Below are 27,243 nucleotides of genomic sequence, written 5' to 3' on the forward strand. Positions count from 1 at the left end.
TGTTACCTTTGCAGTTGCTACATTGGCTGACACACTGCGGCTCATATCCATCATTTTGACTGATCTGTACATTAGAGAGGGATTCTCAGAGTTGAGGGTGATCTTCTACTCTCTCACTTTACATGTAGTAGAAGGCTATGCACGGCATGTTTTACATTTGCCCTCAAAGTTGCTGCAGTCTGCAGCAATCAAAGATTGCTTTGACTTGCACAGAGTTTTTTTTCTATTCTTTTTTGTTCGAGGGGTGCAGATGTAAAAGTCATATTGTGCGCTCGCTCCTATCATGAATGTACTTTATGTTGCACTGGGTTTTGTCATTGCCTCTTTGCTGACACCATAGTGTGAACAAGAACAGCACAGGTCAGTGTCATAGTCAGTCATACTGTTCACTGCCGCAGGACTGATGCTCTGTAAAATCATCTCATCCTCTTGATAGTAAGACATGTTGTTCTCTCTCTACTCAGTCATCCCTCTTTGTCTATATGGGCTGTTAAGCTTAGCTGAATATATTTTGTAGCTCTATATCAAAACCTATACATAATTATTATGTATAAATATATGTTTTCCATATGGAAACTACTCGCTAAATGTGCGTATGTGTGTTTGTGATGACCGTATCAGTGGTTTGCACAATGTAACTGATATGCACTGAGATGCTGTGCGTGCTCTCTTGGTTGTATTCTTGGTGAACATATGAGAGGGCTTTTTGACCGTTCCACCTCTGTAGTGTTTTGATCCTTCTTGATTTATCCAAAGCATTTAACCATACTATTGTAAATTCAGAGAATGTGGCATATGCGTGTGTATACTTCTTTTACTCTCCGTACGAAGATGATGTGATTTGGGTCTGTGGACATGGCAGCAAGGACATGCCATACATAATAATAAGAGGGCACATTTTTTTTACTTGAACTTTTGTTTATTGCAAAAGTCATGCTTTTAATTTCTAAGAACATTTACTCTAAATAATCTATTGTTGATACTGTGGTGAGAAGTAATGTGTTGTGTTTGAGGTGCATATTGTCTGTTGTGTTTACGTTTGGATGTGAGTGTGTGTACTGAGTTAAGAGTGGAATACCAGAGCTTTTCCCCCAGGAAGTCTTCTCTACACACAGTGTATTTGCTTACAGGTTCTGAACTAACAGCCACTGTATTCACTCGCTGTATTTGTGTATGTCCACTCTCCACACTGCAAAGGGCTGTGGGGTGACGACGTTGTGTGTGAAATTGTTAACGACACAAGACAAAGGACTTTTTTTTCACAAAGCACCCACCCACCTGAGTGAGAATAAACAGACTCGACTACACTGTATTCTCAGACCCAAATGCATCACCAGATAAACATTTCCAGTTGTTTGTTGTGTCCCTCCCTGGCACAGTGTGGCCCACATTCCAGACAGTAGTGTGATTTGAGTGTTGGGTGTCAAAACTCTTCTCAGCGTTTGCTGATCCACCTGTGATATTTAAACCCATATCTGTTTCCTCCAGTAGAGAGTAATTGTTACTGAGCCTCGCTGATTTCGTAACCATCCATGAGGTGTGTGTGTGATGTTGTCAGAGGTGATGTGTCAGTATTTTTTCCCTGTACTTATGGCTTCACTCTTTCACTTCTGTTGAGTTGTATAAGTCAGCGACAGAGTTGACAAAGATGACAAGCAATAGTTTTGCAAAAGGATCAGTGAGAGTACAATCCTCCCTAACACGACACATGCCAGCTGTGTTAGTCTACTTTAGATGTTGCCCCCCCCCCCCCCCCCCAACCTTCAGAAGTCATGTAACCAGTTGAAATGTCTTAAAAGCATTTTGATAGTTCATAGAGGATAAAACATCTGACCCAAGAAAGTACCAGCTAACTAACGCTTCTGCGCTTTGTTTGAACGCCATGTAAAATACCTAAAAATAGTCTTCATTCACTGCACTGAAAGCAGTAGCTATCTATGTAAGCAAGTGTATCGGGTTGCCTTTGCTTACATGTCGATGTCATCTCTAAAATGCATTTATTGTGTTATCCAAATGTGTGCAGTAGATACTAGTAGGTGACTAGCCAGCGCTTTGTGTCATGTTATGTTCAAGATGAGATTTTATAGGAAACAAATTGCTCCTTTTGTGAGGTTGGTGTCCCTTTTTATGGCTATAATCCATAGTAAATAAGAGTCTGTGTTGTTGAGCATATTCTGTACGTATTAAAGACATGAAGCTGCGATTCGTGTTAATATCCAACGTTCCATATTTTCAGTGCACAGCTGATTGCACATTTATGTATGAAGCAGTTTATGTTGTATGTATGCAAAAATAAATGTATCTTTACCTGAATGTTGATGTTTGTCTTCTTTGACTGCAGTTCACAACATAAATATGTCTAACTGATCTTTCTTTTTTTTATGGTCAGTGTCATCTGATTGTTGCTCTGTTTATCTTGTGTCTCTTCTTTTCTTTTAGTTGTATTTGTATTTATGTGTATAGCACGTGGATGAGTTGTCCTCTTGTCTGCTGGTGTCGCGGGGCAGCCTAGTGGATAAACATGTTTCAATAAGATGACATAGGTTCAGTTAAATCATCTGCCCTGCTGGGACGCCTTTGAGCAAGGCACACCATCCCTATGGAGTGTATAAACATTATCACTTCAGTTACAATATTAGGACTTCATTCTACTGAGTTGCACTGGCCACAGTGGAGGACTAAAAACACTAAGGACCTTATCCCCTCATTGAACAAAACAGTGTTACCACCACTTACCAGTAGAGGGCAGTGATACTACTTGGATTAATCTAACCTGCCGTCAAGCTTTCACAAGAAGAAGTATCTGGCCTGATGAATGCTCATGGAGTCTTTAGCTGGTAATGTCAACGGTTGTAAACAAAGTGTGTCCAGTCTGAAGGGCCGTCTTGTGCTTGTCGTTACATTGCACAAGTAAGTGTTACCATTTGTAGTCACTGTAAAGAAATTACTCTTTAAAAGATTGAGCCAGTGAATGTAAACAGCTAACTATATCAGCTAGCTAGTTTAAAGCTAGCTTTGTGTTTTCTGGAAGCTTCCGCACACGACCTGTTGCTATGGTTACACTGTACACCGAGCGCTGCTTTTACTCGGACAAATCTTCGTGTTGTTGCGGCTTTATTCAAGAGCAGAGTCGCATTAAACGTCTAACCGTAAACGTCTCTTTTAGCAGGGAAACTACTTTGAAAGATGGTGCAGCTGCACGTGAAGCGTGGAGATGAGAGCCAGTTTCTCTTCAACACCACCGTGGACGCGACTCTGGAGACCGTGATACAGCAAATTACAACCATCTACAACGGGAGACTCAAAGTGGACAGAATATGTTCAGGTGAAAATGACATAAAAAGTGCCCCGGTGCTTTCAGTATACACTGTGTAGGATTGAGAAGCTTCAGTTATCCAGGTTAAATAGTTTACTGCTATTTAACCTGGATAACAAAATACTACTCACCAAGTTAAAAGCAGAGACAAAGAAATAACTTTATAGTAACCAGAACGTGTCTTTGTTCTTTAATAAGTGTATATAAGTATAAGTAATATAAGTATTGGTATGGGTGTATTTTCTGTTGAACAACTCTGTTTCAACTACATTTTAGCACTAACTCTCTCAAGTATTTGACCTGTGACGTGTCGCTGAGCTCCAGTAAATAAGATCTTTCAGTCTAGAAGGATGCACTGACATAGATTTGCTTGTTAATTTATGTACCCTCAGAGATCCCAGAGCTGGCAGACCATGGCATCACACTGCCACCCAACATGCAGGGCCTGACAGGGGAGCAGATTGTGGAGCTGAAACTGACGGATGAATGGGAAGACAAGTGCGTGCCCAGCGGCGGGCCAATATTGAAGACGGATGAGATTGGGAGGAGGAACGGACATGGTGAGACTGTGACTCTTGACTATGTAGTTTAACAACAAAAATAAAATATATAAATACATGCCTAACGTTGTCTGGAAGACCATGGCACTTGATATTCCTTTTAGAGCCGGAAAATAGATTTCACTCGCAATAAAGACACCCTTCTCTTTACCTTCTACCAGCTCCAAATGATAAAATGAAAGAGGTGTTGATGAGAACAGTGGAGGAGGCAAAGGCACTGATCTCCAAAGTGAGTACACTAAATCTTTGATTGTCTTGTTCACCAAGAGTCAGTACTTTTCATTCAATCTGTCTGTCTCATCATCTTTCAGCAACAAGTTCAAGCGAATGTTTGTGTCACCATGGAGATGGTAAAAGAAGCCCTGAGTCAGCTAAGGGGTGCGGTCACGATCGTATACCCCATGGGGCTGCCTCCTCATGACCCTATCAGGATGGAGTTTGAGGACCGGGAAGACCTTTCAGGAACACAGGTAAAGAGCTGAATCTGTTTAATCAGAGTTTCCTAGCAGCTATTGGCTGATGACCACATGAAATTAGTTTTCAGTCAACAACAAGGGCTTAAGTTAGTATGGTTTGGTGCATTTGGAAGTGAAGCTGTCTCCTTGATAATCTCCTCACCTTTCTCTTTGTCTCTCCATCTGTCTCTGTACCTCAGGCATCTCTGCAGGTGATCACAGAGGATGAGTGCCACCTCTGGTGGGCCGCCAAAGAGATGCAGAGGGGGAAAAAGCTGCAGGACTACATTGGCAAAAATGAAAAGACGAAGCTTATGGTCAAAATCCAAAAGGTGAGCGCCATTTCAGCCAATCTCAAGCAAGTATTTTTGTGGTATATGACAGGCAGTGTATTTGCTGTTTTATGTTTTTGTTGGCTTTGATCATTGATCATCATCATAACCGTGATCCATTTTGCTGCCATTCCCTTCAGAAAGGGCAGGGGGCACCAGCGAGAGAGCCTCTGATCACTGATGAGCAGCAGAAACAGATGATGATGCATTACCACAGAAGGCAGGAGGAGCTCAAGGTGAGGAAAGGCTGAGCTACATTGTTTTTCCTGTTTGTACTGAATGTGCCTTTATGACCCCCTCCTGGTGACGTTTTCAGAAACTGGAGGAGGCAGATGATGATAGCTACCTGGACTCAAAGTGGTCAGACAGACAGGCCCTGAAAAAACAGTTTCAAGGCCTCTCCAACATCAAATGGGGGCCGAGATAAAGACCACCACCACTCAGATTCCCACCTGCTGCTATGACCTGGTCCTGGTCCAGCTCTATATGCAACTGACTAAGATGCCTTATCACAATCCTGAAATCAGTTTACTGTCTGTGGTATTTGAGGTCTTCAGAGAATATCATATGCAGCAGATGTGTTCGTATGTCTTGGAGTAGAAATGTGAAGAAGACATTTGGACACATCGAATGAATGAACAGATAGTGATGTCACATGGAGGCCGATGTCGTTATAAACCTGATTTAATTGAACTTTGAACTGTTTTTAACCCTGTTGTAAAGTTACATTTTTATTGGAGCTGTGTAAAACAAAATAAAATTTAAGTTTTATCTAAATTTACTGTACATTTTTCTTGTGAAATGTTTAATCGAATAGAATGTTTTCCTTTGTAGCCTGTGTATTACACACAGTTCTTACATTTTGTATTAATGACGTGTTAATATTCAACAAAGTCTCAGCGGTAGTGATTCAACTAGAACACTGTTTTACATCCCTTGGAGTGCAGGGACAAGGATGCTACACCTTTCCTCTCTTTGTCTCCGGCCAGTGGCACACACACACACACACACACACACACACACACACACACACACACACACACACACACACACACACACACACACACACACACCTCTGAAAGTCCGTGCTGCTCTGAGGCAGGAAGTTGCCACATAGCAGATGGTTGTTCCAGCTCTGGATGAGGAAGCCGTAGAGTCCAGAGCGGTGCAGATGCAGTGATTCAGAGAGTTGTGGCGGTTTCAAGAAATATTAATTAAAAAAACATCCTGGACGTATGACATTCAATTCAGATGGCTCTGTAAAGAGATGGTGATCACTTGTGAAATTTGAACACATACTTCGGGTCTATGGTATGAACAACTGCCAAATTTAACTTCCACTAATGTAGTTCTACTGTAGGGAATATTCTTGAATGTCACTGTACCTTAGATTACCTTACATATTAAAACAAAATATCCAAGGTAATCAAAACAAACATCACTGCATGTGCAGGCCACCAACATTTTCTATTAACAATATAAGGTATGTTGTTCCAAATAATACATACTTCAGGTAGCTCTACATATCTGCCTATTACTGAAAACTACAGTGGTACACTGGTTTTATTAAATCTTGGTCTACCAAATCCTTACTGATAAATGATTTGATTCTTCAGCATAGTCTGGATGTGATTGGTTTATGAGAAACATAAAATAAATCAAAACTGGAAGTTTTCTACCTCATGGCACGACTGTATTGAATTACAAGTGTTCTCTGTCCGCTGCCAAATCAGCATATTTCTCTTGTTTAATCAGTAACAACAAACAGTCCTAGATTTCTTTTTGACACTGTAGCCAAACTTACTCAAAAGCAGCCGTCCTACCTGCCTCTTCGACCTCCTTCCAGCTAAACTTTTTCAGGTTCTCTGGCCATTTCTTGGACCTAAAATACTGAATATTGTTCATTTATTACTTATGACTGGCATTGTCCCCACTGGCTTTAAGACTCCTGAGGTTAAACCACTACTTTAAGAAATCACACCTTATTCCAGGGTCTCTAAATAATTATGGACCAGTCTCCCTTCCATTTTTTTTTTTCAAAAGTACATGAAAGAGTTGTGTCTCAGCAACTTTAGGCCCTGGCATTCCCAAATTATTTATTTTTTCCTCATTCAAAGGGACAGAGGGTGTCGTACTCTGTACAGATTGTAAAGCCCCTTGAGGCAAATTTGTGATTTGTGATATCTGTGATATGCAAATAAAATTCACTTGACTTGAATGAACGTGTGACTCTTGTCAAGACAAATGATTTAACCCTTTTTGTAGCAGTAAACGGTATTTCAACCTGAAATCCTAGCTTCATTTGGTGGTGAATGTGAACGAATGCAACATTAAAACAATTACACATTTTATGTGACCACCATGTTACAGCATTAAACCCTGTTAATCCTTTAAAAATGGCTAGTACTGCAGTTTCACCCAAACATTACATTCCTCGCAAACTGAGCGCTTCTGCAAAAATGGCAAAACACACTAAAGACTGCATAACAATGTAAAAAAAACACAAAAAGTAAGAGTCAAAGGCTGAGAGCTGCTGCCGAGAATCCTGAAAAAAAAATCCTGAAGGTGCTGAACAGCATCCCGGGGTCACAGTTCAGTCAACATGAGCTGCCATTCAGATAGGCATTCATCCATATCTCCTGTATGACCATCTCTCTGCGCTCAATCCTCTCCGCCCGTTCAGCTGCCTCGCTCACATAAGTCACTTCCTCCCAGCTGTATATCGCCTTCCTTTCTGCGGCCGAGATTAAAGAGCTCTCTGTTCCCTCTTCATCATCATCATCTTCTTCAGTGTCATCATCCTCATCATCATCATCGTCGTCCTCCTCCTGGCTACGAGACTTGGGTGCAAGTCTGTGGTCTCTGAGCGGGCGTCCTCTGCAGGTCACTCGGACTGACACAGCCAGCAGCGTGAGCAGAAGGCCGACACACACACTGGAGGTGAACAGCAGCGCTGCCATTTCTGGATGCTCTGTGTAGGAAATGAAGGGAGGAGGTATGGTATAAAACATGGATTAGATGTGCATTCATGAGTGCATGAGAATCATTTTTAGTTTGCCTTTGATGTAGGCGTAAGTCAGGAGAGAGTTGCTCATCATAGCTCCTGAGTTGTCTGGCCTTCTGGACCCTTTGGAGAGAGGCTCCTCCAGATCTGGCGGAGGAGCTGTGGAGAAAATTAGAGTTATGTGAGATAAGATGCCACAGAGGACCTGGGATAGCAACAGATGGCATGAGGCGGTTACCTTTTTCTGTGCTCGCAGTAGGAGATGAGGTGGGGTTGAATATGTAAGGATCTGCCTCCCTCAGTAAAGTCTGTGGTACTATTGGACAGAAGACAGGAGAGACAGTCTTTAAATAACTGTGGCCAAATTGATAAAGACTAAGTGACTCTACAGTGAACATATTCAGACACTTTCATCCACACAACACTTCCCACATCCAAAACCTCTGCACGAACTGGACCCATAATGGAATGACACTCTCAAATTATGAATGCTTTTTGTCCAATTGTGCTGATAACCGGTATACAAGGTTAACACAAATTGTTTTGTGCTAGCTAGAGCCGTCACAGCCAGTCAGAAGAACTCTATCAACACTGACCAAGCTGAAGTCAAATCTCAAAACTTTGATGCATGAACAATGTTGCTGCATGACCTCACTGGCATTTTATGCCAATCGTAGGAAGTTTACCAGGATGTCAGCCTCAACCCGCAAATCTGAGCTCGCAGTCTATTATTCCCCACTACTGTGTTGTTGGGTGTGATGTGATAAGAACATCTGATGGCTGAGATCAGCAGATACGAATCTGCAGCAGGAAACTACAAATGTTCACTGAAGGAACTGTAACATAATGAATAAACAGCAACAACAGGCATGACGTTAGATATCCATCCCTGTTCCTATTTTGAAAACTCTCTCTAATTCATCACCAGGCTTGTAATTGTATCGTGCAAATGAGGAAGCAGAAAGAGGCCTACCACAAGAATAGACCACACTGAGGTACTTCCTGGTTCCTGGAAAGCAGGGGTCCCTAAAGGTCTGGTTGCTGACAGCAACAACACACTTCTGCTTGCTGTAGCAGGACTTGGACACCAAGTGTACAGCCTTGTGGTTCAGACAGTCTGTAGGGAACAGCAGAGAGAAGCTCAGAGATTCAGTCATTGAATAAGAAACACTGAGTTTGTGTGTGTGTGTGTGTGTGTGTGTGTTTCATGCTCACTAAACTCTGGGACAAAGCTCACTGATATGCACCTCAGGTGCAACAGCTGAACCACTGGTGCAATGTTCTGCAGATGTTTGGGTGTTGTTTAACTACAGTGACATCACCTTTTTTTGGCAGCCATCTGATGTTTGCTTTCCATCAAAGCAAATAGTTAACTCAGTGAATCCAAGTTAGTTTTATCAGTCATCTCCACGTTTTTGCTAATTTAAAGCATTCAGAGGGCAGATACGTTTAAAGCATTGTGTCACATCGTTGTAAAACTAGTATAATTTGGTAGAATTACTAACAAATGACAATGAAGTCCGGCTTTATCTCACACCATTCATATAGGCCTTTTTCACAGCAGACATTTTGGCTTGTCATGCCAGGAAAAGCACAGCTGTACTCAATAACATTAACGATAGCAGAGGCACATCCAAATGGAATGCATCCATTTTTGATGTTAGAAGTTACACCTGTGCTTTTTTCTGGTATGACAAGTCAAATACATGCTTTCGTAATGTATTTTTCAAAGCACATTTCTGGTTTTAGTGAACAGATTAGAGCTGATATTTCCATAAGACTTTTACTCATGTAACCATCTGCCATGGGCCTTTTTCACAGACGTGTCTCACAGACTATGATAATCCTACCAAGGATTTCACTACTCCCTATATGATAGACACTCGATAGTTTGCTCTATAGTAAATTGAGATTTTGGATGTTTACTTTACTTGTGGGACTGTTAGCAGAAATCCCACAGTACTTGTTTTGTTCCATTGTGGAGTTTTATAGGGCACTGTTTTAGTGGATATATTTACACACTAGAATCACACTCAAATAAAATGGCGAACAGTAAATATATATATATAGCGCACTATATAGTAAATAGGAAGCGATTTGGACACAGCCCTCTTCCCGTTTTGTGCCACAAAGCAATCCAGCAAGTTTTCAGCATAATCTGACTTAATGAATCATAATTGAAACTGCAAAAAAGACGCCAATAGATGCTGCTAATTAAAGTAGGGGTGATCTTTGTTTACAGTATTTATACTAAGGTTTCAAAACGAATGTGAAAATTATTGAACCATATTAAAATGCTCTATATTTCCCGTTTAAACTGTCAGAGTAGTGAAGCCTATAACTCACGGCTGATTACCTGTTGGGCATGCTAAAACTCTCCTCTTTCACTATGTAAAGTAGTTTCTCAAGACATTACATTCCTGGCTTCATTGTTCGCCTTGTAAAAGGAAACATTTGTTAGTTACCACCATATAAGAATACAGAATATCCCGTTGACTCACCAAACGGGGGTGGTCTTGTCAGGTGTGAGGGGCAGGTGTCAGTCTGGCCCAGACTTCTCCCATAGACAGCTGCATAGATGTTAAGAACCTTGGGGGGCTTACAGCGCAGGATCATCGACTCTCCCTCACACACCACATGTCTTTTGTGTTCAGCTGAGCGAGGGGAAAAAAACAATAAGGATGAAGACGTGAGGGGGATGATGGCAGCGGGAAACTGAGGGGTTAGGACTGGTTCGGACTGCGCAGCTATTCCATTCTCATCTACCAGTAAATGTGTGCGAGAAACTGATGCTGAAAGGTTGTGAATAGGTAGGGACAAATGGGAACTCACTTGGTTTACACTTGTAGTCCACATGGAGGTATTTGGCAGTGCCAGGACAGGGGTCCTTCCCAAACAGCAGGTGGTTGACAAGCAGCTGGCAATCTCTGTGGCTCTGACACTCTGACAGCAGCTTCTGCACAGCAAACCCCACGGACAGTCAGTATTTACTCGTACACAGGACGTGATGTTACACACAGTGAGTGTCCACGGTGAGCACAATGTAAATCAGATGCAAAAAGAACGATGCACTAACTGCCTGCAAATGGAAGGCAGTGGGCTGTGCCTTCATGAATCTACATTACCATTAAACCAGCCAGCTCATCTAAAGGTGGTGTGTTCACGACAAAACTAAAACACATATGGGGTGAAAAAGTTCTCCAATAAATCAGCTATAACTGGTGAACACCCACCTATACACAAGTGACCCAGCGAGAGTGAAAAGTGCCGTATATCCCCACACATAAACTGCACCTGTAGAGCAGTAAAAGCTGAGCAGCTGTGGTTGTGGGCTCCGAGCGGAGGGTCTGCTCTGCACAGACGGGCTTCGCCACTCCCGTAGAAGGCAGACTGGACGGAGATGGTGGAGTGACGTGGACAGTGGAGTCGCAGAGGCTGTCCGTCGCACGCGTGAGCAGAGTGACTGGTGATGATCCTGGACAGGTAGTCTGTTACACAAAAGGCACTGGTTAAGCTGTCATGCACATGGAAGCATACAGGTGCATCAATAAAAGGACACTCCATCGATTTTACACATGAAGTTCAGTTGTATGCGTTATGAATTAGAGGTGGCAGGGAGGATCTAATGAAAGATGCTATTGAGTTGCATTATGGGAAATGTAGGATCCCAAACGTCTGGACCTTGGCCCAGAGACTAAAAGTCAGGCCTCTGTCACAGTTGCTGTGTCTATTTCCACCCCTGTAAGTAATAGTGGACTCAGTGGGCAGGAGTGGAAATAGACACAACAACTAAAAAAAACGTAAAGAAAAAGGATTTTAACTTTGAAGCAACTTTTCAATCCACTGCATCTGTGGTTTCCAGACCAGTTGGTTTGGCCTCTTCAGAGCTCTGTTCGTTGTCTCATGTTGCTTTGAAAACTCACCCCTCACAGTGCTGACTGAGAGACCTCTTCCCTGGCAAACTCCGCCAACTGGCATTCAACCTAATATGGCGTGCCCTTTGTTGCATGGTGTGTAGGTGTGATTAAGTTACTTCTGATGTCTTTTATCTTGAGGTGTTTGCATTATTTGTCTTGTAGATGCAGGACTCAGAAGTGATTGAAATAGATTAGATGGAAACCATTTTCCACATAGATGGCAATGTGAAAATGTCTAGAACCACCTTCATTATTACACCATACATCAACATGCTTCACTGTAGTTATTATTACACCACTTATAACAGCCCCATGCCAACCCAAAGTAACAACAACACTTTCTGTTATCCTCCTCCTCCCACTGCATCATCATCATCATCATCATCTTCTTCTTCTTCTTACTTGAAAAGTCAGCCAGTCCGTTCATGCGTCTGGTCCACAGGAGTAAAGTCAGGTAGAAGAGGCTGTGGCTCCAGTCTAGTCCCTGGAAAGGACGCGTCCGGCTCATGACTCGCATCCCCTGTCTCTGAGATCATATTAAAAGAGACTCGACAATTCACTGTAGGCTACAGGACTTCTTTAAAAAAACAACAACAACACACACATAAAAAAAAGATTAAACGATCCCACGAGTCGGCGAGAGAAAATCCCCGCTTCATCCATCTGTCTTCCTTCATAGAAAATATCACCCTGCCGTGGACCACATGGGAGGTTAGAAATAGCAGCTGCGCAACAAGTTGCTCAAAACTGACAGACGAGGTGCTTCATCGGACGCGCGGTGTGCTGATACTCCAACCTCCCAGTCCGACCGTCCTCCCGTTCAGCTCCGCAGCTTTGTGAGTAGATGCATGTGGAAACTGAAAGCGTCCGAAAGTAACAGCTGAGTGGGAATTATGGCGTGGGCGTGGCAGATCAAACTATTTTAAAGGGAAGAGGGGCGACACACTCACTGGCATGAAGGCACTGGCAGGAGCTTTTATTTTTTCCCCTCCACCATGTTTACTTTTTGGATTATGGCAAAATGCTTTCATTCCATGAAGCTTCTCCTGTGCTTTTCTGCCTCCCCCTCCCTTCTTTCCCACTACTATAAACTCTCAGGTGCAAATTTGAATGTTTTTATGTCATAACAATAATTTATTTCATATCATTTAGGTAGAGGTCGTCAATAATGCAATTTGTTTGATTTTAATATGCAAATCAACAAAAAACATTTTCTTTAGTGTTGCTGTATTTTCTGAGTTCTAGCCTCAATATATATATTTGGCACATTGTGTAATATCTGTCCCACACAAAATAGAGTCAATGTGAGTTTAAGTATAAACAGGAAGAGATGGAGGGATACTTAACATACACCTGGAAGACAAAGAAAAATACAGGCACAGCACAAAACTTTTGTCCAAGAAAGAAACCCTTGAATTATAAGGCAAAGATAAAAGTGCCAGTGACCAAAAAATAGACAAAACCTTTGTTTAGTGTTGCTCTGTGTGGGACCCCAAGTTGCCTTCTGTGCTTTTTGTTTTTTCGATCTAAACGTTTCAAGTGAATGAGATTTTGATTCTGTTTCTTTTCATAAACTGTCGATGCCCCAACCATGGGGCCTTTGAATGAAGCGGGGGGCCTACTGGGTAAACTGCTCCCCAGCCCACATCCATGACCCACTCCATGGTAACCGGTCAATCTACATGTCAGACCGCAGCGCAGACCTGAACCAGTCAAACCGACAGAGACGCTGGGGTCTCCACGCTCGAGAACTGGCAGGGGGACGAACTGAGAGGTGATATTTTGCATACAAACTGGACAACAGGCCCCCTAGTTGGTTCCATTATCTGTACTTTAGCTTTAGGCACCCAGGGAGTGGCTCCAAAACCCCTTTCATGTGCTGTTATCCCTCCAAAGCCTGTGGAATTTTGTTGTCAAACTCAAAATGTTTCCTGTTTTTAAGACAAGATTCAGCCATGAAGGTCAAAAAGGAAAGTTAGAGTTGCACTCGAGTAAATGTACTCACAACATGATTAGATTCATATTTTGAGGTATGGTGAAAAAAGTTCTGAAGTATGTAGATGTGTAAGCAGGGGATATTAAGGTTCTAGTTCTGTAAGCTAGAAATAACCCACTAGAGAATTAGAACAGCTGTCTTTACACTTAATAAGGTAGAAATGACATGTATGTTATATAATACAACTATTAGTGCTCATTTATAAATACTCTTATAAATAATAAGTTGCCATCATTTAAATGTAAAGTGTTTGTTACTCTTGAAAGGATCTTTCCAAAGTTGACATAAATACAATCTAAAACATACTGAAGTTAATTCCTTAAAAAAAACATTTTCAACACACAGAAGCCATTCAAATAAAACCACCTCTCTCCGTGTGTTCGATCAGACAGATGGATAACACTGGGGAACAATTTGAAAAAAAAATTCTGTTGAGTTAGATTTTTATGCTGATTAAAACTAAAATTGGCATGTTGATTCCAAAATTGCAGTCAGTTTTTTTCTAGCACGTCAAGTTTTTTCTCCACAGCTTACCCTCCAGACACTTATTAGATTAAAGAACACGACATGTTGTTGAAACTTGGTCAAATTGGGAACACAAGCCCTCGATTAGAGCAGAGACTAGAAAAAGAGACAAAACACTTGATTAGCGTTAATGGTGTTTTGTAACAAACAGGAAGAGGAGGAGATAAACTGAATGGGTCCAACCAAAGGAAAGAAACATCATTATTTACATGTTCTCCTCGACTGCGGCTTGAATTGCTCATAAATCTAACTAGCTGTGATGGAACACACATTTCCATCGACCTGTCAACAGTTTCAGTGCATGCAACAGTCTTTTAACGGTGGCCCCAATACAGATTTTAGTTTGCAGAGAATGAGCCTTAGTTTGCACAGTAAAAGGAGATAAAGTTGTTTTTAAGTTGGATAGCACAATGCACAGATTTGATGAGTTGCATAAGAAGTGCAGCTGCAACACACGACAGTCACCAAGTCATGGAAACGATTACTTTATTATTTTTCAAAACACCGAAAATGTACAGCTCAAAACTATTTTAACATTATAACTATCGTCACTTGAAATCCATATTCATCTCAAGTTGGGAATCAATTGCGGCCTGTAATTGAGGAAACAAAATGGTGTTAAAATAAAAAAGTACACAACCACACCTCATCCATCACTGAACAAACTATTAAGATACTCACCAGTTCTCTTTTTGCTTCTTCTATTTTCACTTGAGCAAGAGATGGGCTCTGTTGTGGTTTAGAAGGTAAAAATATTTCATGAAGCCAAATACAGAAACATAAAGTTGTTTCAAATTTACACACAAGAACATCAATTTAATTTCTCAAAAAATGGCATCACAAAAATATTTAGGATAGTGTGAACGCCCTTTTGGTTGTTGGACCGTCATGAGACAAACTGAAAACAAACGTACGGGGCTTAAGTCCATGTAAGGCTCCAGTTTCTTTTTCAAGGGGATTATTTCTTGTTTCAGCGCGGTGACTTCCTACAGAGAGAAAAATAAGAGGACACAGTTCAAACCCTGAAAGCAGACAGTTTTCATTACCATGGTGCTCGACTGTGTTGCATGTGTCAACAGCTGAAATTACCTCAGAGAGCTGCACAATAGCCTGGTGGGTGATGGACTTGTCCATGTTCCTGGATACAAGTTGAGCCTGCAGGATTGATAGAAGAGACTGAAACAGCCAACCAAGCTCCATTAAAAGACAATGATCCGAAGGGCGTTAACTGTTGGACCTGTCTGCAGCATCATCTCTGTGCTCTGAACCAGAGGCAGTAACTTGATGCCCACATGATACCCGGGTCAAACTACAGTCTGTCTTTCTTAACAAAATAAAACGGGTAACTCCACAGAGGAAAGAACTGTGGCACGCCAGGAGGTTATTTTTTAGAGAGCAATTCCTGCACCTTTGGTAATATTTTGGTCTTGTTTTTCTGTGGCGACATTATTGAACTCTGAATGAATACATCTGCAAAGCATATTAGTGATCACTAATTAACACTATAACTATCTCAGTCAATTTTTAGCACCCTAAAATTGGTCTTCTTTCCCATTGCTAGATACTGGCAGAGGGTTTTCTTACACAATCTCCTCTTCCTCTCCACCTTTCACCACCATCTAATTGAGTTTTTTTTATGCCATTGGTTGTTTGATTTGTGCTGTCATTTTCTTTTACTGCTGGCTGAGGACACCAATAATTTATGGCTCTTCAGGCTGCATAGCAAGTTGTCATTAGTGTCCTCTCAGCCAGAGCACACCTCCCACTAAGATATGAATATTTGAAACCAAACAGGGCGAAATGTAAAAGGGGCACGCTTAAATATCTGGGCCCTTTCCATCTCACCACTTTCAATAGCAGCATATTGTACCATGTAACAGCACCTTAATGCACAACTTACCTATTACAGATACAGGTATAACCTACCTCTGCCCTCTCCAGTCTGTTGCTGAGCTCTTTAGCCTTTGCCGTCACAAAATCCATGTTGAGCAGTCTCTCCTCCGCTTTAGCGCTCTCCACTGCCTGAGATTTGACCGTTTTGTTGATATCCCTGAACACAATTAAGAACACTGATTACAGATGAAGTACAGTATATAGACAATATACACAGTATGTGATAGCCCAGGACTGTGTGTTTGTTTTTACTTTAACAATGGTACAAAGCAGTAGTAATCTACCATGTTCTTACTCTTGCAAGTTGCTCCGCAGCACCAGAGTAGTACCAAGTCTCTTCCTGAGGGCCCTGTGCTCCCTCTCAAGTCTCCTGTTTGACTTCTCTGCTTCCAGAAGTTCGTTGGTGAGGTTGTTCACCGCTGGCATAAAGCTGATGAGACATAAAAATCCAATCCTTACTACTACTGACAAAAACCATAGTAACAGAAAATAGATTCAACATCACTACGACGTTGTACCTGCCCAGAGACGTGTCTCTGACTCCAAGCACCATGGCAGTGTCCACCAAAGCAGACAAGTAGTCAGCAGCAAGCTTTGACAAGCTGGCACACGACAGGCCAACACCTTGTAGAAGAACATCCCGGAGATGAGCACCTAAATGGAGGAAACACAGTTGAGTACTTTATGGCGTGAATTAATGGACAAGAGTGTTGTCTTACACTTGACTTAACTGTATACAGTAAAGTGACGCATGTAAAGACACTGAATCAGCCTAGTAAAGCTTTGTAACTACTTAGGTCTAACTTTCGTAGTTTTGGCCATCTTCCTAATAACATTGTACGCTGCATTTAACTCTGCTATCTGTCAGTCACTCACCATCAGCCTGATACTCTGATGCTTTCTGTTTGAGGTCCTCAATGAGGAGAGCTGTGTCACTGCACCGGGCTTCACTGGACTGTGCCAGCTGGTACAGTATGTCCACTGTCCTTGTGTTGACCTCAAAGTGTGGCACCGGCTGGTCTCCAAACACTGTGCTGAGCCAGCTGTTCACCTGAGGAGCGACATGAAACAGGGTGATAAACAAAATCCAACGGCAGTCACTGACTTATAAAGTCATGTTAGCAAGACACTGAACATTACCTTCGTGATCTTTTCACACATGGCCGATGAAAAGGCAACAGAAACCACAACAACTAGCTTCTTAAAACGTTTAGGTGGTCCAGCAGAAAAAAAGACAACAATTTTCGCTTTCTGGTTTCGCGCCCCGCAATTAATCAAAACACTTCCTGGTTACCGGCCAATGGGAAGACGGAGCAAATGCCCTCGCTACATTTGGTGAGAGCAACGATTTACATTTTTAAGTAAAATAAAAATAGACTAAAATTGGTGATGAATTAAATAAATACAAGCAAAACAGGCGATAAATTACGTAAATATAATACAATAAAGTTAAAGTTTTTCCGGTTCACGTTTCTTCTAGGTTCCCAAAGAGGAAGCTCGAATCAAGATAGTTCCCGTCGGTTCCCCTGAACCATTACCTTTTTCCACTTAACTGGAAAAGCTTCTGACTTATGAGAAATTTATGGAATAACAACTAAATTAACATGTGAATTAATAAATAATCAGTGGGATTTTTTGTGATAAATATTTTATTTGACACAGCAGAGAAAGGGAGGAAAACATCTGCTCATAGATGCAAGATCAATATTTATATACACTTATGAAACATATATCATTGGAAAATATAAAATGCATACAACACATTTCCCTCAGAATTCACGGCTCACTGGTCCATTAAGCGAATAAATAACAAATAAAGAAGGAGAAAAATTCAGGATACAGAAAAACCATAACAACAGCAACATTAAATAGATGTACAAATTCAAATTGAATAAACCAGTAGACTTCTTACTAATACTCCAGGTCAGTTGGGTAAAATCTATCAAGACTTTTATCAAGCACATTACATAGGCCTACGTATGTAATTATACAATTCATGTATATATAAATAGGCCTACATAATAATGTAGTCTATGTTTCTAATTATTCATATAAGGTTCTGAAGATGTATTTATAAAAACAACACGTATTAGAGATGGTCACAAAAAGATGGGGTTGGGAATATCCTTTTATTGGTCTTTATTTTATAAGTATAAAGCCACATAGTTTACTTGCCATTCACTAGTGTTATCAAGCATCCAACAACAAATATGATATAACCGTAGTTCTCTTCTTCACGAGGTTGGCTAAGATTTGCAATTGCGCGTTTAAAGACTCTTTACAACTACTCTTGAAAAAATATCTCAAATCATCCCGAGTATAAACAAAGTATTAAATTATATGCACATACATTAATTCACTCCAAAGTCTTAAAGTATTATATTAAACCAAAAAAGGAAACACAAAAAGCATCAGGATTGTCTTTTTCTAGCCTCTTAACAGACGAAAGCGGAAGTACAAATTGCTGAATATCTCGCGTCGTCTGGAGGCAGAGGGATCTGCAATTCACTGTCAACCACCCGCGTAAGTTCGAAACTTGTTTGGGAGAAGCTAGTAGAAATGGCGGCGAGAGAAAAGTCGCTGAAACACCGACAGAAAAGTGTAAATACCACGTTTGAAGCGTCCAGTATAGACTCCACCGCCGTCGAAGAAAAGTTGTTTGGCCATGCAGAGGAGGACGAGGACAGTGACGACGGACCTGTGGTCTTCATCTGCGGGAAGTGCAAGTTGCCTGTTGGGGATTCAATGTCCTGGGATGGAAGTGAAGACGGGCAAAACCAAATAAGACTGAAGCGTGAGTGTGGGGTTTTAGGTTGCTTGATTTTCTTCGGAACAAGCGGAAAAAGCATTTTCAAGAAGCTTTGCGATCTGTAACGTATACCGTGACAGATCAGGTAGCTAAAGCTGATTGACTGAAAGGTCTGATAGAATGGTGCATTCAAATGCAGTTGTAAGTTAGAGGTTGGGAATTTACAAATTTGGAAGTTACCTTATGTGTACTATGCTGCTGACATGTTTGTGATGTTTTGGTCGAAGGGGTCACCGACAACGTCTTGGTTGGAAAGGACAATCGCCTGTATGAAGTGAGCAAACGATCTCTCTGGTAAGAAAGTGCTGCCCAGTAGTGAATGAAGTATTCAGATCCTTTACTCAAGTAAAAGTACCAATACCACAATGTAAAAATACTCCAAAAGGCTTGTGTGCTCATTATGTATACAGGAATGCCCCTGTCAGAGTTATAATATGTATTATATTGTTGGATTATTATAACGGATGCATCATTTTATAGAATAGGATGGTCTAATTTTACATGATTTATATGTTGTTGGGTAGATTAATGTATAGCAATGCACAATATTTTATCTGTCTATCTATCTATCTATCTATGTATCTATCTATCTATATATATTTATTATCTGCAACGTAAAGACTGACTATAGCTGTCAGATAACTGTAATGGAATAAAAAGTACAAGTACCCTAATTGTATTTAAGTACAGCCCTTGAATATGTAACCTTAGTCACATTCCTGGGCTTCAGGTAACCAAAAGGCAATGCTTAATTTTGCCAACCCTCCTTGTTTTCCACTCATTAAATTAAGTTAGACTTCCCAGAACAATGATAGCATTGGTCATTTGCTTCAGTAACTTAAAATTGTCCATATGTGCATCCCGTGCCAAAGCAAAGTGTAGTGTGATATTTTTTGGAGGATGATAAAAAGTTAGATGTTCTGGGAGACCAGAGTTAACATCCCATCTCCGATCAACAGTCGACAACGTTTTTTTTTACTCATTACTGTTCCCTTTCTCCAACCGTGACCACAATATTCCAACCAAATAGCTTTAGTTGTCCAAATCTACCCATACCTTTTTATTATGGGGTTGGTAGATGGATAGGAAAATCTGCGTATGTGTTGTTGACAAACAATCTGTCATTTGTCATTTATGTATGAGTACTTTTAGGATTGTATCTGTATCTGTATCTTGTCTGATTTGGGACAAACTGTTGTCTCTTTTGTGTAATTTCCCCCCCGCAGTCTGATCGTGGATTTATTCTGTCAAGGCTGCCACTCTGTGCTTGGCATGGTTTATGCATCTACGCCTAAGAACCTGGACCACAAGAGATTTACATTCTGTTTCAATGTCGCGGACATTGACAGGTATGTTTAGGGCTTGAGTTATTAGCAGGAAAACTTAAAGACACATACATAAGTTTACATTTGTTGAATTAATGTGATTTTGATCAATTTCTGAAGAAAGTGTAATGATCAAAACATGACTGTATGCCATGAAAAATGTTGTACACCTTATGAAGTGATTTTAAAAGATAAAGAACATGCAGGTTCACCTTCATTAGAATAAGATCTGTAGATTATCTGAGATAATCTCCATTGAAATCGTCCCCCTGAGTATTTGTTTTGTCTTGAAACTTGAAATCATGGCCCGTCACTTAAAAGTGATGAAGGGTTATTAACAACTTAATCTTAATGACATCAGCATATTCTTATGATCAAGTAGAATAACATAGAAATAAAAAAAATACTTTGGTGTGGAAAATTTTGTAGCTATACAGGAAGTGAATTTACTGCTGGTTGTGTTTGTTGGAATACACACCATCAATTGAAGCCACAAGGAATTAAAAGATCTGTTTCCAAATAAGTTGAAAATAAGATGAGATATGTTGTGAATTGCTTTCCAAAATTGAAAACCAGCAGTCCACTACCACTCCAGAAAATATGTAAAAAACTGAATGTAATAAGCTTTTCACAGTTAGTGTTTATGGTTGGAGTATTGTATTTAGTATAGTTGTACAGGTGTTAATGGTACGTATCCCCCCTGTATCTGCATTTAGCACCCTAATATTCTACTGTGAATCTTCTCCCAGCTATGTGCTTGGCTCTGCAAGCCAGATGTTGGCAGCAGAGGGCCCCAAAGAGCAGCCAGTCACACTGGAGTACAGAGGCATTGTTGAACAACAGCTGACAGAGGTAAATTACTGCTGCTGCTTTTCTTTGTCTGTTTTCTCTTATATTGCTATGAGATGAAATGCTTCAGCTGCTGAGCAGAATATCTGCCCTAAAGCTCATTGCAATGTGTAACAAGGACTATTTCTCCAAACACAGGTAAAGTTTAGTCCTTTGAAATTGTATTGTTGATGTGGAAAACAAAAATGATGAAAAACTACAGATCTGACATTGCCAGTTATGGCAGGAGCCTCTGCTCTGTTGTCTTGCTGACGGTGATCTCACATGGCTTTAGAGCCGCTCTCTCATTGATTATCAATGCACAGGTTGTACTAATGATGACATCAGCTTTGTTCTGGGAAGCCCTCGCTCCTATGACGGGCAGACGTTTAGATCAGACATTACCTCATCTCTCCATGTCATCCCCTGCAAAGTGATTTATTTTTCACACCATTTTAGATTCAAATAAAGTAAGTATAAAAGTATGTTTTAAAGTTTCAGTCTTCAACATCTAAAAATATATCTGTTTATACTTTTCTGTATATTTCAACTTTGAATTCCTCTCCTGTTTGTCACATTAGTATTATTATTTTTATTATTATGAATATTTATAGGGTTCATTTTTCACTGGAATAGTGTCGTGATTCCCAAAGTTATTCTAAATCATCCTTTGTTTAAAAAATGATCCATGAAAGCACAGGTTGCCCAGTAGGTGGTGATAGTGCGCAGGACTGCCTGCCAGCCCTCCCACACTCTTGCACCAAGGACAATAGATGTGATGGGGAGCATGTTGAGGAATCTTTGTTAGTGGAAAACATGTTTTGATCATGAAGCGTCTTTGTCACTGTAGCTGGATGTATGTATGGTATTTTGTTTTACTCAGCAGTGGAATTCTCCACAGGTGACAGCTGATTCATTGTATTACTAGATGTTATTCATGCAACAGTATATTTTTAATTGGTTAAACTGCTTTTAAAGCAAGAAGAACAACATTGCACGTGAGTGACAGATCATTAGAAGTCTTTATGGAGTCTTCGTGTCTGTGGGCTTATTAGCACACAAAGTACCATGTCATTATTCTGTCTGTGACTCAGATAGTTTCCCTGTATAATTATCTTTACGCTTCTGTTCAACGTTTGTGACCCACCAAAACAAATACATTTCAGAATGAAGCAACCCTTCAGTTCATCTCACGCAATGAAGCCCATGTCACTGCAGTAATAATGTTGTTGCACCATGTGTCTCTCAAACAACGGGGTGCATAAGGGTGCCGTATAATCGAATGAACAGGCTTACCTCATATTCTCTATGGTTAATATGTAGGTTACCACTTAAATCCAACTCGTCATTGACTGTGTTCAGTCCCTGTGTGAGTAGGCTGAAGATTAATATGACTGGGGTTACACACTGATTGTATTAATTTTAGAGAGTTTTATAGCCATCATTCATCGTTAGCCATTGGCGCATTGTAACGAGATTATAAAGGCCTTTGACAAGGTCAGGGATTTAAGTCAGTGTTTTCTTTCATCACGTCTGTCAAAATAAATCAAAAAGGCTTTTTCACTGACAAGTTCTACTTTAATTTCTTTCCATCAGCAGTTTGAGTTTGAGCCCAAACTTGTTTTGCCAGCTTATAACGTTCATTTTCTCAACAAAAATAAAAAAAACATTTTCGCTAAAATAAGTAACAGCTTTTCCGTCCTCAACTCATGTAAGTATTGAAATTCAATACTTTTAGGTGCTCACTACAGTTTCTAATTAAAAAAAGTTTTTTTTTTTAAATTTAGACAAAGTTCTTGTAGTACTGCTTTATGTTTAGACAAGTTTTAGCATACAGATATTCAACATTTGAGAAGTAGGGCTTCTTTTAAATGCTATGATAATTAATAAACAACAATTTTGGCAATTATTAAGAAAAAATGCCTTTGTGATTTGAATATTTTAGGATGGTTGTCAGACTAAACAAGCAATTTGAAAACATCACCTTAAGCTGTGGGAACTTGTGACAGGCACTTTTCACTTTTTACTCACATTTTATAGATTAATCAGAAAACATATTTGACAGATTATGAAAATAATTATAGCTGCAGCTCTACTTCTTTAGTTAAATGAAAAAGAGAGTTTTGTAGAAAAACATTTCTTTTTCTTACAAAAGGTTGTTTGGGTTTCAGTAGTTACAACTGGGGTAACGTCACTTGTATTAAAATTTCAAACGATACCCAGCCAGTTCTTTGTCCTCAGCTTTACTGTGTCTGATGAAGGTGCTTGTCGCTCCTGCCGCCATAGTTAATGTATTCTGTCTGTCTGTCTCACAGACACTTGTTTGGGTTTTTTATCTTGTACACTCACTGACCTGTCTCCCCCACCCCTCCCACTCTCTTCTCCCCCTTCCTACCCATCCATCCCTGACCACTTCCCCTCTGGTTTTCGTCATTCTCCCTCGCTGTCCCCCTTTTCCAATTATCTGTACTCCTCCCTTCTTTCTTCCTCACTGCTTCCTGCTGCTCCCTCCATTTCCCACCTGTCCATTTTCTCCTTTGTTTCATCCCTGTTCTCACTCCTTTCCCTTTCCATCCTCACTCTTTACTCATTTTCCTGCCCTCACTGCTCATCTTCACATCTCTAACCCTGCACCTTTCAAAACCTTCCTCCTTCAATCCTGCCTGACCCCCATCCTTCCCAGATGAAAATGCTGGTCATGTCTATGGCACATAGGCTGGAAGAGATCGAAGTTGGCCTTCAGGAGTGATGTGATGATGACAGAGATGGACGTCAACTTGTCCGGGTGGGTGCTTTGTCCAGGTGTTGAACGTGAGGATTTAATGTCCTTGCTCCTCGCAGCTACCTTTACATTAAAGTTTCATCTCAACCACATTCCTTCAGTAACACGTTTTGTCCTAGCCTCACCTTGTGCACAAAAACGCACACACACACAGCTTCCACTCCGCTTTGTCCTGATTACCGGTGGCGAAACAAAGACTGCCTGCACATGTAATCAATCATGTTGTCAGCTCGGCTCCTGTGGCTCACGGCACCATCTCCTCTGTCTCAGTGCAGAGCGAATGTACGCTGCGAGCAGAATGTTTATTTGTGCAGGATTTCATCAGGCAGGCTGCACACTCAGCACTATGCCATATTGATCTGGCCACCCAAGGCCACACACTTTTTCTTTGTTCTCTTCCTCAAGCATGGAGCCTGGAAGGATTGCTGGACATATGCTTTTCATTTCCTTGTTGTAAGGTGAACGACGTTTGAGGAATTTGTGTTGAAACAAGGTTTTCACCATTAAAATAAGACGCACACTCTTTGATATTGTCAGCGTCACAGTAAGGCACATTATTGGATAATTATATAAAAAGAAATTATCGAAATGATCTTTTGTCCCTTTTTCTCAAATATTGCCAGAATTTTCCAAAATGTAATGATTAATTGGTTAATTGTGAAAATAATCAGCAGATTAATTGATAATGGCAATAATTGTTAGTTGCAGCCCTAATTATATTGACTCATTATTGGTTGGTTTATTTTTGTTTTGTTTGTTCACAGTTGTATACGCTTGTTTTGTCTCAAGTATTTTTGTGTAATAAAGTATTCAACTTGTTTCCAAAAATCCGAACATTTCAATATTGTCAGTTTCGCGTAAAGGATTAAACCAAGACAACTTTAAACTGTCAGGATAATCTTTTTCAGTGTTTCCTTTTCTTTGGCTTTGTGCAGTAAGATTGTTGGGGATCAGTGGCTCATCCCACTTTGTCTCTAATTAGAAGTATTTCTTGGATTTAAGAGTTAAACATCAAGTTTTAGGTCTTTGGTGGTGGTTACATATTACAGGCTGAGTGTTTGTTTACCAACTGACCTCTAATGTGCCTAGCAACACTTTCTACCAAGGCGGGAAAGCAGCTACATGCTGTACCTCTTGCCCTCCCTCATCCACGAGGTTTCATCAGCCTCACAGAACAACAACAGTTAGAAACGGCCAACCAGCACGCTGTATCCAAGGGCAGGTTGCGATGGCAACTGAGAGCACGTGCTATGCGGAGTGTCTGTTGCCATCTCGTCATAGTGTTCACTGCCAGAGGAACAGCCAGCCAGCTCGCTGCCTGGCACGCCTGTCAACAGACGTTATCCCCCGCTCATGCTCAGACACATACACGGGGGAGGAGCCTTCAATGAACCCCCCCACCCTAATCTCTGTGTGATGTTTTTCTCTCTGCTAACCCCACCCTTGCCCCTCTTTCTCCCTCCCCCTCCCTCAACTGCTGGGAAAAAAAGTCAACAACAACAAACAAGCCGCGTGGTTTTTGTTGTTTCTGGTGGTGGTGTTGTCTTGATTCAGTTCTCGCTTAAGGATGAGGTGCCTGCATGCATCCAGCACAGAGAATGGATGATGCAAGCCGGCTGGCCCGTCCACTGTCCAGTTTTGTGCTGTTACGCCCTGTAACAGATTCATTTTCCGAGAAGATGTCCTTTTGTTTGTCGTTCCATTCAGAGCAATAAAGCTTAAAGGCCAGTGGCTATGTTTGAAGTCTCTGTTAATGGCTCACTGAATGGCCTCTGAACTCATTTAGCTGTTTTATATATAGACACAGTGTTGCTGGATGCATTGCACTGCTGAGTGCAATTATTGCACCGGTTTCACCCCATTCACCCCTTAAGTCTCAACCAATCACTACCACCCAAACCAAGACCAACATAGAAACACACACAAACACACAAACGCATCAGTCAGTACATCTACACACATTCTACAAGCACTCGGGGACAAAGGATGAATAATGCAGAGGTAGTGTCTGAGTGAAAGTCGCCTCCCCTCTTTCCCTCCTTTTCACCTTCCCCAAGCAATAAGGAAGCAATGTTGCCATGGAGGCAATGAAGCCTCGGCACGCCATCAGCCAATTACAGCCTTCCCTGTGTGAAACATCGGGCCAATGGCTGCTCGAACTGATGCTGCTGTTGCCACAGACACTGAAATCCTATTGGCTGAGCTCTGCTCTTTGATTGAATTTCTGATCTTGTTTTTGAGAGAAAAAATATCTCAAGGAGTGCCACCTGTGTGCCAACTTACAAAATATGTTTGTGTTTTTTACCAGAAACGAAAAGGATTACTTTGTTAGAAGGAAAATGTTTCTGTTTTTGGGGTTTAAGAGACTTAAATTCAGTCCCATTTTTGGTTCTGTAATAAATTGAGCAATGAGGAAAGTGTTTTTTTTCTGGCACTTGATACATTGTGAGGTGTATGTGTCTGGGGTTTTTGTCAATTAAAAGATTAAAAAACAACCTCATTTCAATAATGACAATTATAATCAGCACTTGTTTCTTTCGTTTATTTGCAATTTTCTGCCTTCCCATCATAATATTTGGTTTTCCCCTGACAAAAGAACCACACCCCACCAGTTGCTCATAGCTGCTTTATGACCAATTCTGGTTTAACTCTTGATTTCCCACAGCACAGTCCTCTGTGCTCCATAACAGTCTCATTTAGTTATATTGTATCTGTGCTGTGCGTGTCAAATTTCAGCAACAGTTAATTCAAATATTATTATTAGTTAATATAAATGTATTTACATGGTGCCTTCATCTAAATACTATCCAAATATATTGTATTTAATAGATTTTGTCAAGTACATATGTTTAACTTGCCTCATTTCTGTTTGAAAATATGACAAATATCTTCTTTTAACAAGAGAACCCAGCTGAACTTTTGACTTTGTTGATTGCCTCTACTTTTCCTCACATGGTGGTTGCTTGACATATGCTTCACCAAAATCTCCTTTCATTAAGACAGTCTGGTCTCATCTCTGTCTTTGTGTCGCACAGACTAGACGGCAGGTCATTTAGTAAACCCCTTCGTCTGGGTGGTTACATTTCCCAAATTAATCTCAGGAATCAGTGGGTGTAAGATGATCTTGGTGTCAAGAGTATTTGGGAAACTTAGCCCAGTTTTGTTTTGCTGACCGTCACCTCGAGGGCGAAAGCGTACAATCTCTGATAAGCCACAGCCCTCTCGTTTCATTAATCACCCTCATCTGTGTCTGTGGTCGAACTGGATAGTCGACCCGTCTGACGGAATAACCCAAATCCCCTCTGAGTACTCAAAGCCTCCTACTTCATTAGAAACATCTGCTTGTTTGTTTCCACACACACCTTTGTGTTCGCTGGTGTCTGCCAGGTCGTCTGGTTGTCTCTCACTCTCTCCTCCTCGTCCTCTGCATGTGTGAGAGCTGCTGAGGAAGACAGTGCTGGTCTGTGAGGTTGAATCAGGATGCTCAGGTTGTGTGTGTGT

The 27,243-nt window shown here is 40.9% G+C and overlaps 4 protein-coding genes across 4 annotated transcripts; 2 read left to right on the top strand and 2 right to left on the bottom strand.

Moving 5' to 3' along the window:
• Positions 1 to 2,808: 2,808 nt before the first annotated feature.
• cfap298 (cilia and flagella associated protein 298) lies at positions 2,809 to 5,440 on the top strand. The gene is made up of 8 exons (XM_070917471.1): positions 2,809 to 2,910; positions 3,167 to 3,325; positions 3,709 to 3,876; positions 4,038 to 4,105; positions 4,188 to 4,346; positions 4,532 to 4,663; positions 4,804 to 4,899; positions 4,980 to 5,440. Exons 2-8 carry the CDS (start codon positions 3,187 to 3,189, stop codon positions 5,088 to 5,090), a joined length of 873 nt encoding a protein of 290 aa, XP_070773572.1. The 5' UTR covers positions 2,809 to 2,910; positions 3,167 to 3,186; the 3' UTR covers positions 5,091 to 5,440.
• An 801-nt stretch (positions 5,441 to 6,241) lies between these two features.
• Positions 6,242 to 12,121, bottom strand: eva1c (eva-1 homolog C (C. elegans)). The gene is made up of 8 exons (XM_070917705.1): positions 11,987 to 12,121; positions 10,962 to 11,155; positions 10,500 to 10,623; positions 10,169 to 10,321; positions 8,641 to 8,784; positions 7,906 to 7,983; positions 7,722 to 7,826; positions 6,242 to 7,634 (listed from the first exon to the last, which is right to left on the bottom strand). The coding sequence occupies exons 1-8, from the start codon at positions 12,099 to 12,101 to the stop codon at positions 7,261 to 7,263; spliced, it is 1,287 nt and encodes a 428-aa protein (XP_070773806.1). The 5' UTR covers positions 12,102 to 12,121; the 3' UTR covers positions 6,242 to 7,260.
• Positions 12,122 to 14,609: 2,488 nt separating this feature from the next.
• haus1 (HAUS augmin-like complex, subunit 1) lies at positions 14,610 to 17,159 on the bottom strand. Its single transcript, XM_070917972.1, has 9 exons — positions 17,139 to 17,159; positions 16,875 to 17,049; positions 16,517 to 16,652; positions 16,294 to 16,428; positions 16,032 to 16,155; positions 15,195 to 15,260; positions 15,020 to 15,091; positions 14,787 to 14,834; positions 14,610 to 14,698 (listed from the first exon to the last, which is right to left on the bottom strand). Exons 1-9 carry the CDS (start codon positions 17,157 to 17,159, stop codon positions 14,654 to 14,656), a joined length of 822 nt encoding a protein of 273 aa, XP_070774073.1. The 3' UTR covers positions 14,610 to 14,653.
• Positions 17,160 to 18,557: 1,398 nt separating this feature from the next.
• On the top strand, positions 18,558 to 24,443 carry mis18a (MIS18 kinetochore protein A). Its single transcript, XM_070917976.1, has 5 exons — positions 18,558 to 18,792; positions 19,035 to 19,101; positions 20,034 to 20,156; positions 20,882 to 20,984; positions 23,644 to 24,443. The coding sequence occupies exons 1-5, from the start codon at positions 18,558 to 18,560 to the stop codon at positions 23,707 to 23,709; spliced, it is 594 nt and encodes a 197-aa protein (XP_070774077.1). The 3' UTR covers positions 23,710 to 24,443.
• Positions 24,444 to 27,243: the final 2,800 nt, after the last annotated feature.

This window comes from Enoplosus armatus, chromosome 13 (assembly GCF_043641665.1).
Source record: "Enoplosus armatus isolate fEnoArm2 chromosome 13, fEnoArm2.hap1, whole genome shotgun sequence".
In the NCBI taxonomy this organism is placed as follows: Eukaryota; Metazoa; Chordata; class Actinopteri; order Centrarchiformes; family Enoplosidae; genus Enoplosus; species Enoplosus armatus.

Excerpts from the sequence above, each read along its gene's own strand:
- cfap298 (XM_070917471.1), top strand. The coding sequence starts at position 3,187 with ATGGTGCAGCTGCACGTGAAGCGTGGAGATGAGAGCCAGTTTCTCTTC. Across the intron at positions 3,326-3,708 it reads AGTGGACAGAATATGTTCAG|AGATCCCAGAGCTGGCAGAC; the intron begins GTGAAAATGACA and ends ATGTACCCTCAG. Across the intron at positions 4,106-4,187 it reads CAAAGGCACTGATCTCCAAA|CAACAAGTTCAAGCGAATGT; the intron begins GTGAGTACACTA and ends ATCATCTTTCAG.
- eva1c (XM_070917705.1), bottom strand. The coding sequence starts at position 12,101 with ATGCGAGTCATGAGCCGGACGCGTCCTTTCCAGGGACTAGACTGGAGC. Across the intron at positions 7,984-8,640 it reads CAGTGTGGTCTATTCTTGTG|TACCACAGACTTTACTGAGG; the intron begins GTAGGCCTCTTT and ends TCTGTCCAATAG. Across the intron at positions 7,635-7,721 it reads GACTTACGCCTACATCAAAG|AGCATCCAGAAATGGCAGCG; the intron begins GCAAACTAAAAA and ends TTTCCTACACAG.
- haus1 (XM_070917972.1), bottom strand. The coding sequence starts at position 17,159 with ATGTGTGAAAAGATCACGAAG. Across the intron at positions 17,050-17,138 it reads TGTGTGAAAAGATCACGAAG|GTGAACAGCTGGCTCAGCAC; the intron begins GTAATGTTCAGT and ends GTCGCTCCTCAG. Across the intron at positions 14,699-14,786 it reads AAGAAGCAAAAAGAGAACTG|GCCGCAATTGATTCCCAACT; the intron begins GTGAGTATCTTA and ends CCTCAATTACAG.
- mis18a (XM_070917976.1), top strand. The coding sequence starts at position 18,558 with ATGGCGGCGAGAGAAAAGTCGCTGAAACACCGACAGAAAAGTGTAAAT. Across the intron at positions 19,102-20,033 it reads GTGAGCAAACGATCTCTCTG|TCTGATCGTGGATTTATTCT; the intron begins GTAAGAAAGTGC and ends TCCCCCCCGCAG. Across the intron at positions 20,985-23,643 it reads TTGAACAACAGCTGACAGAG|ATGAAAATGCTGGTCATGTC; the intron begins GTAAATTACTGC and ends CATCCTTCCCAG.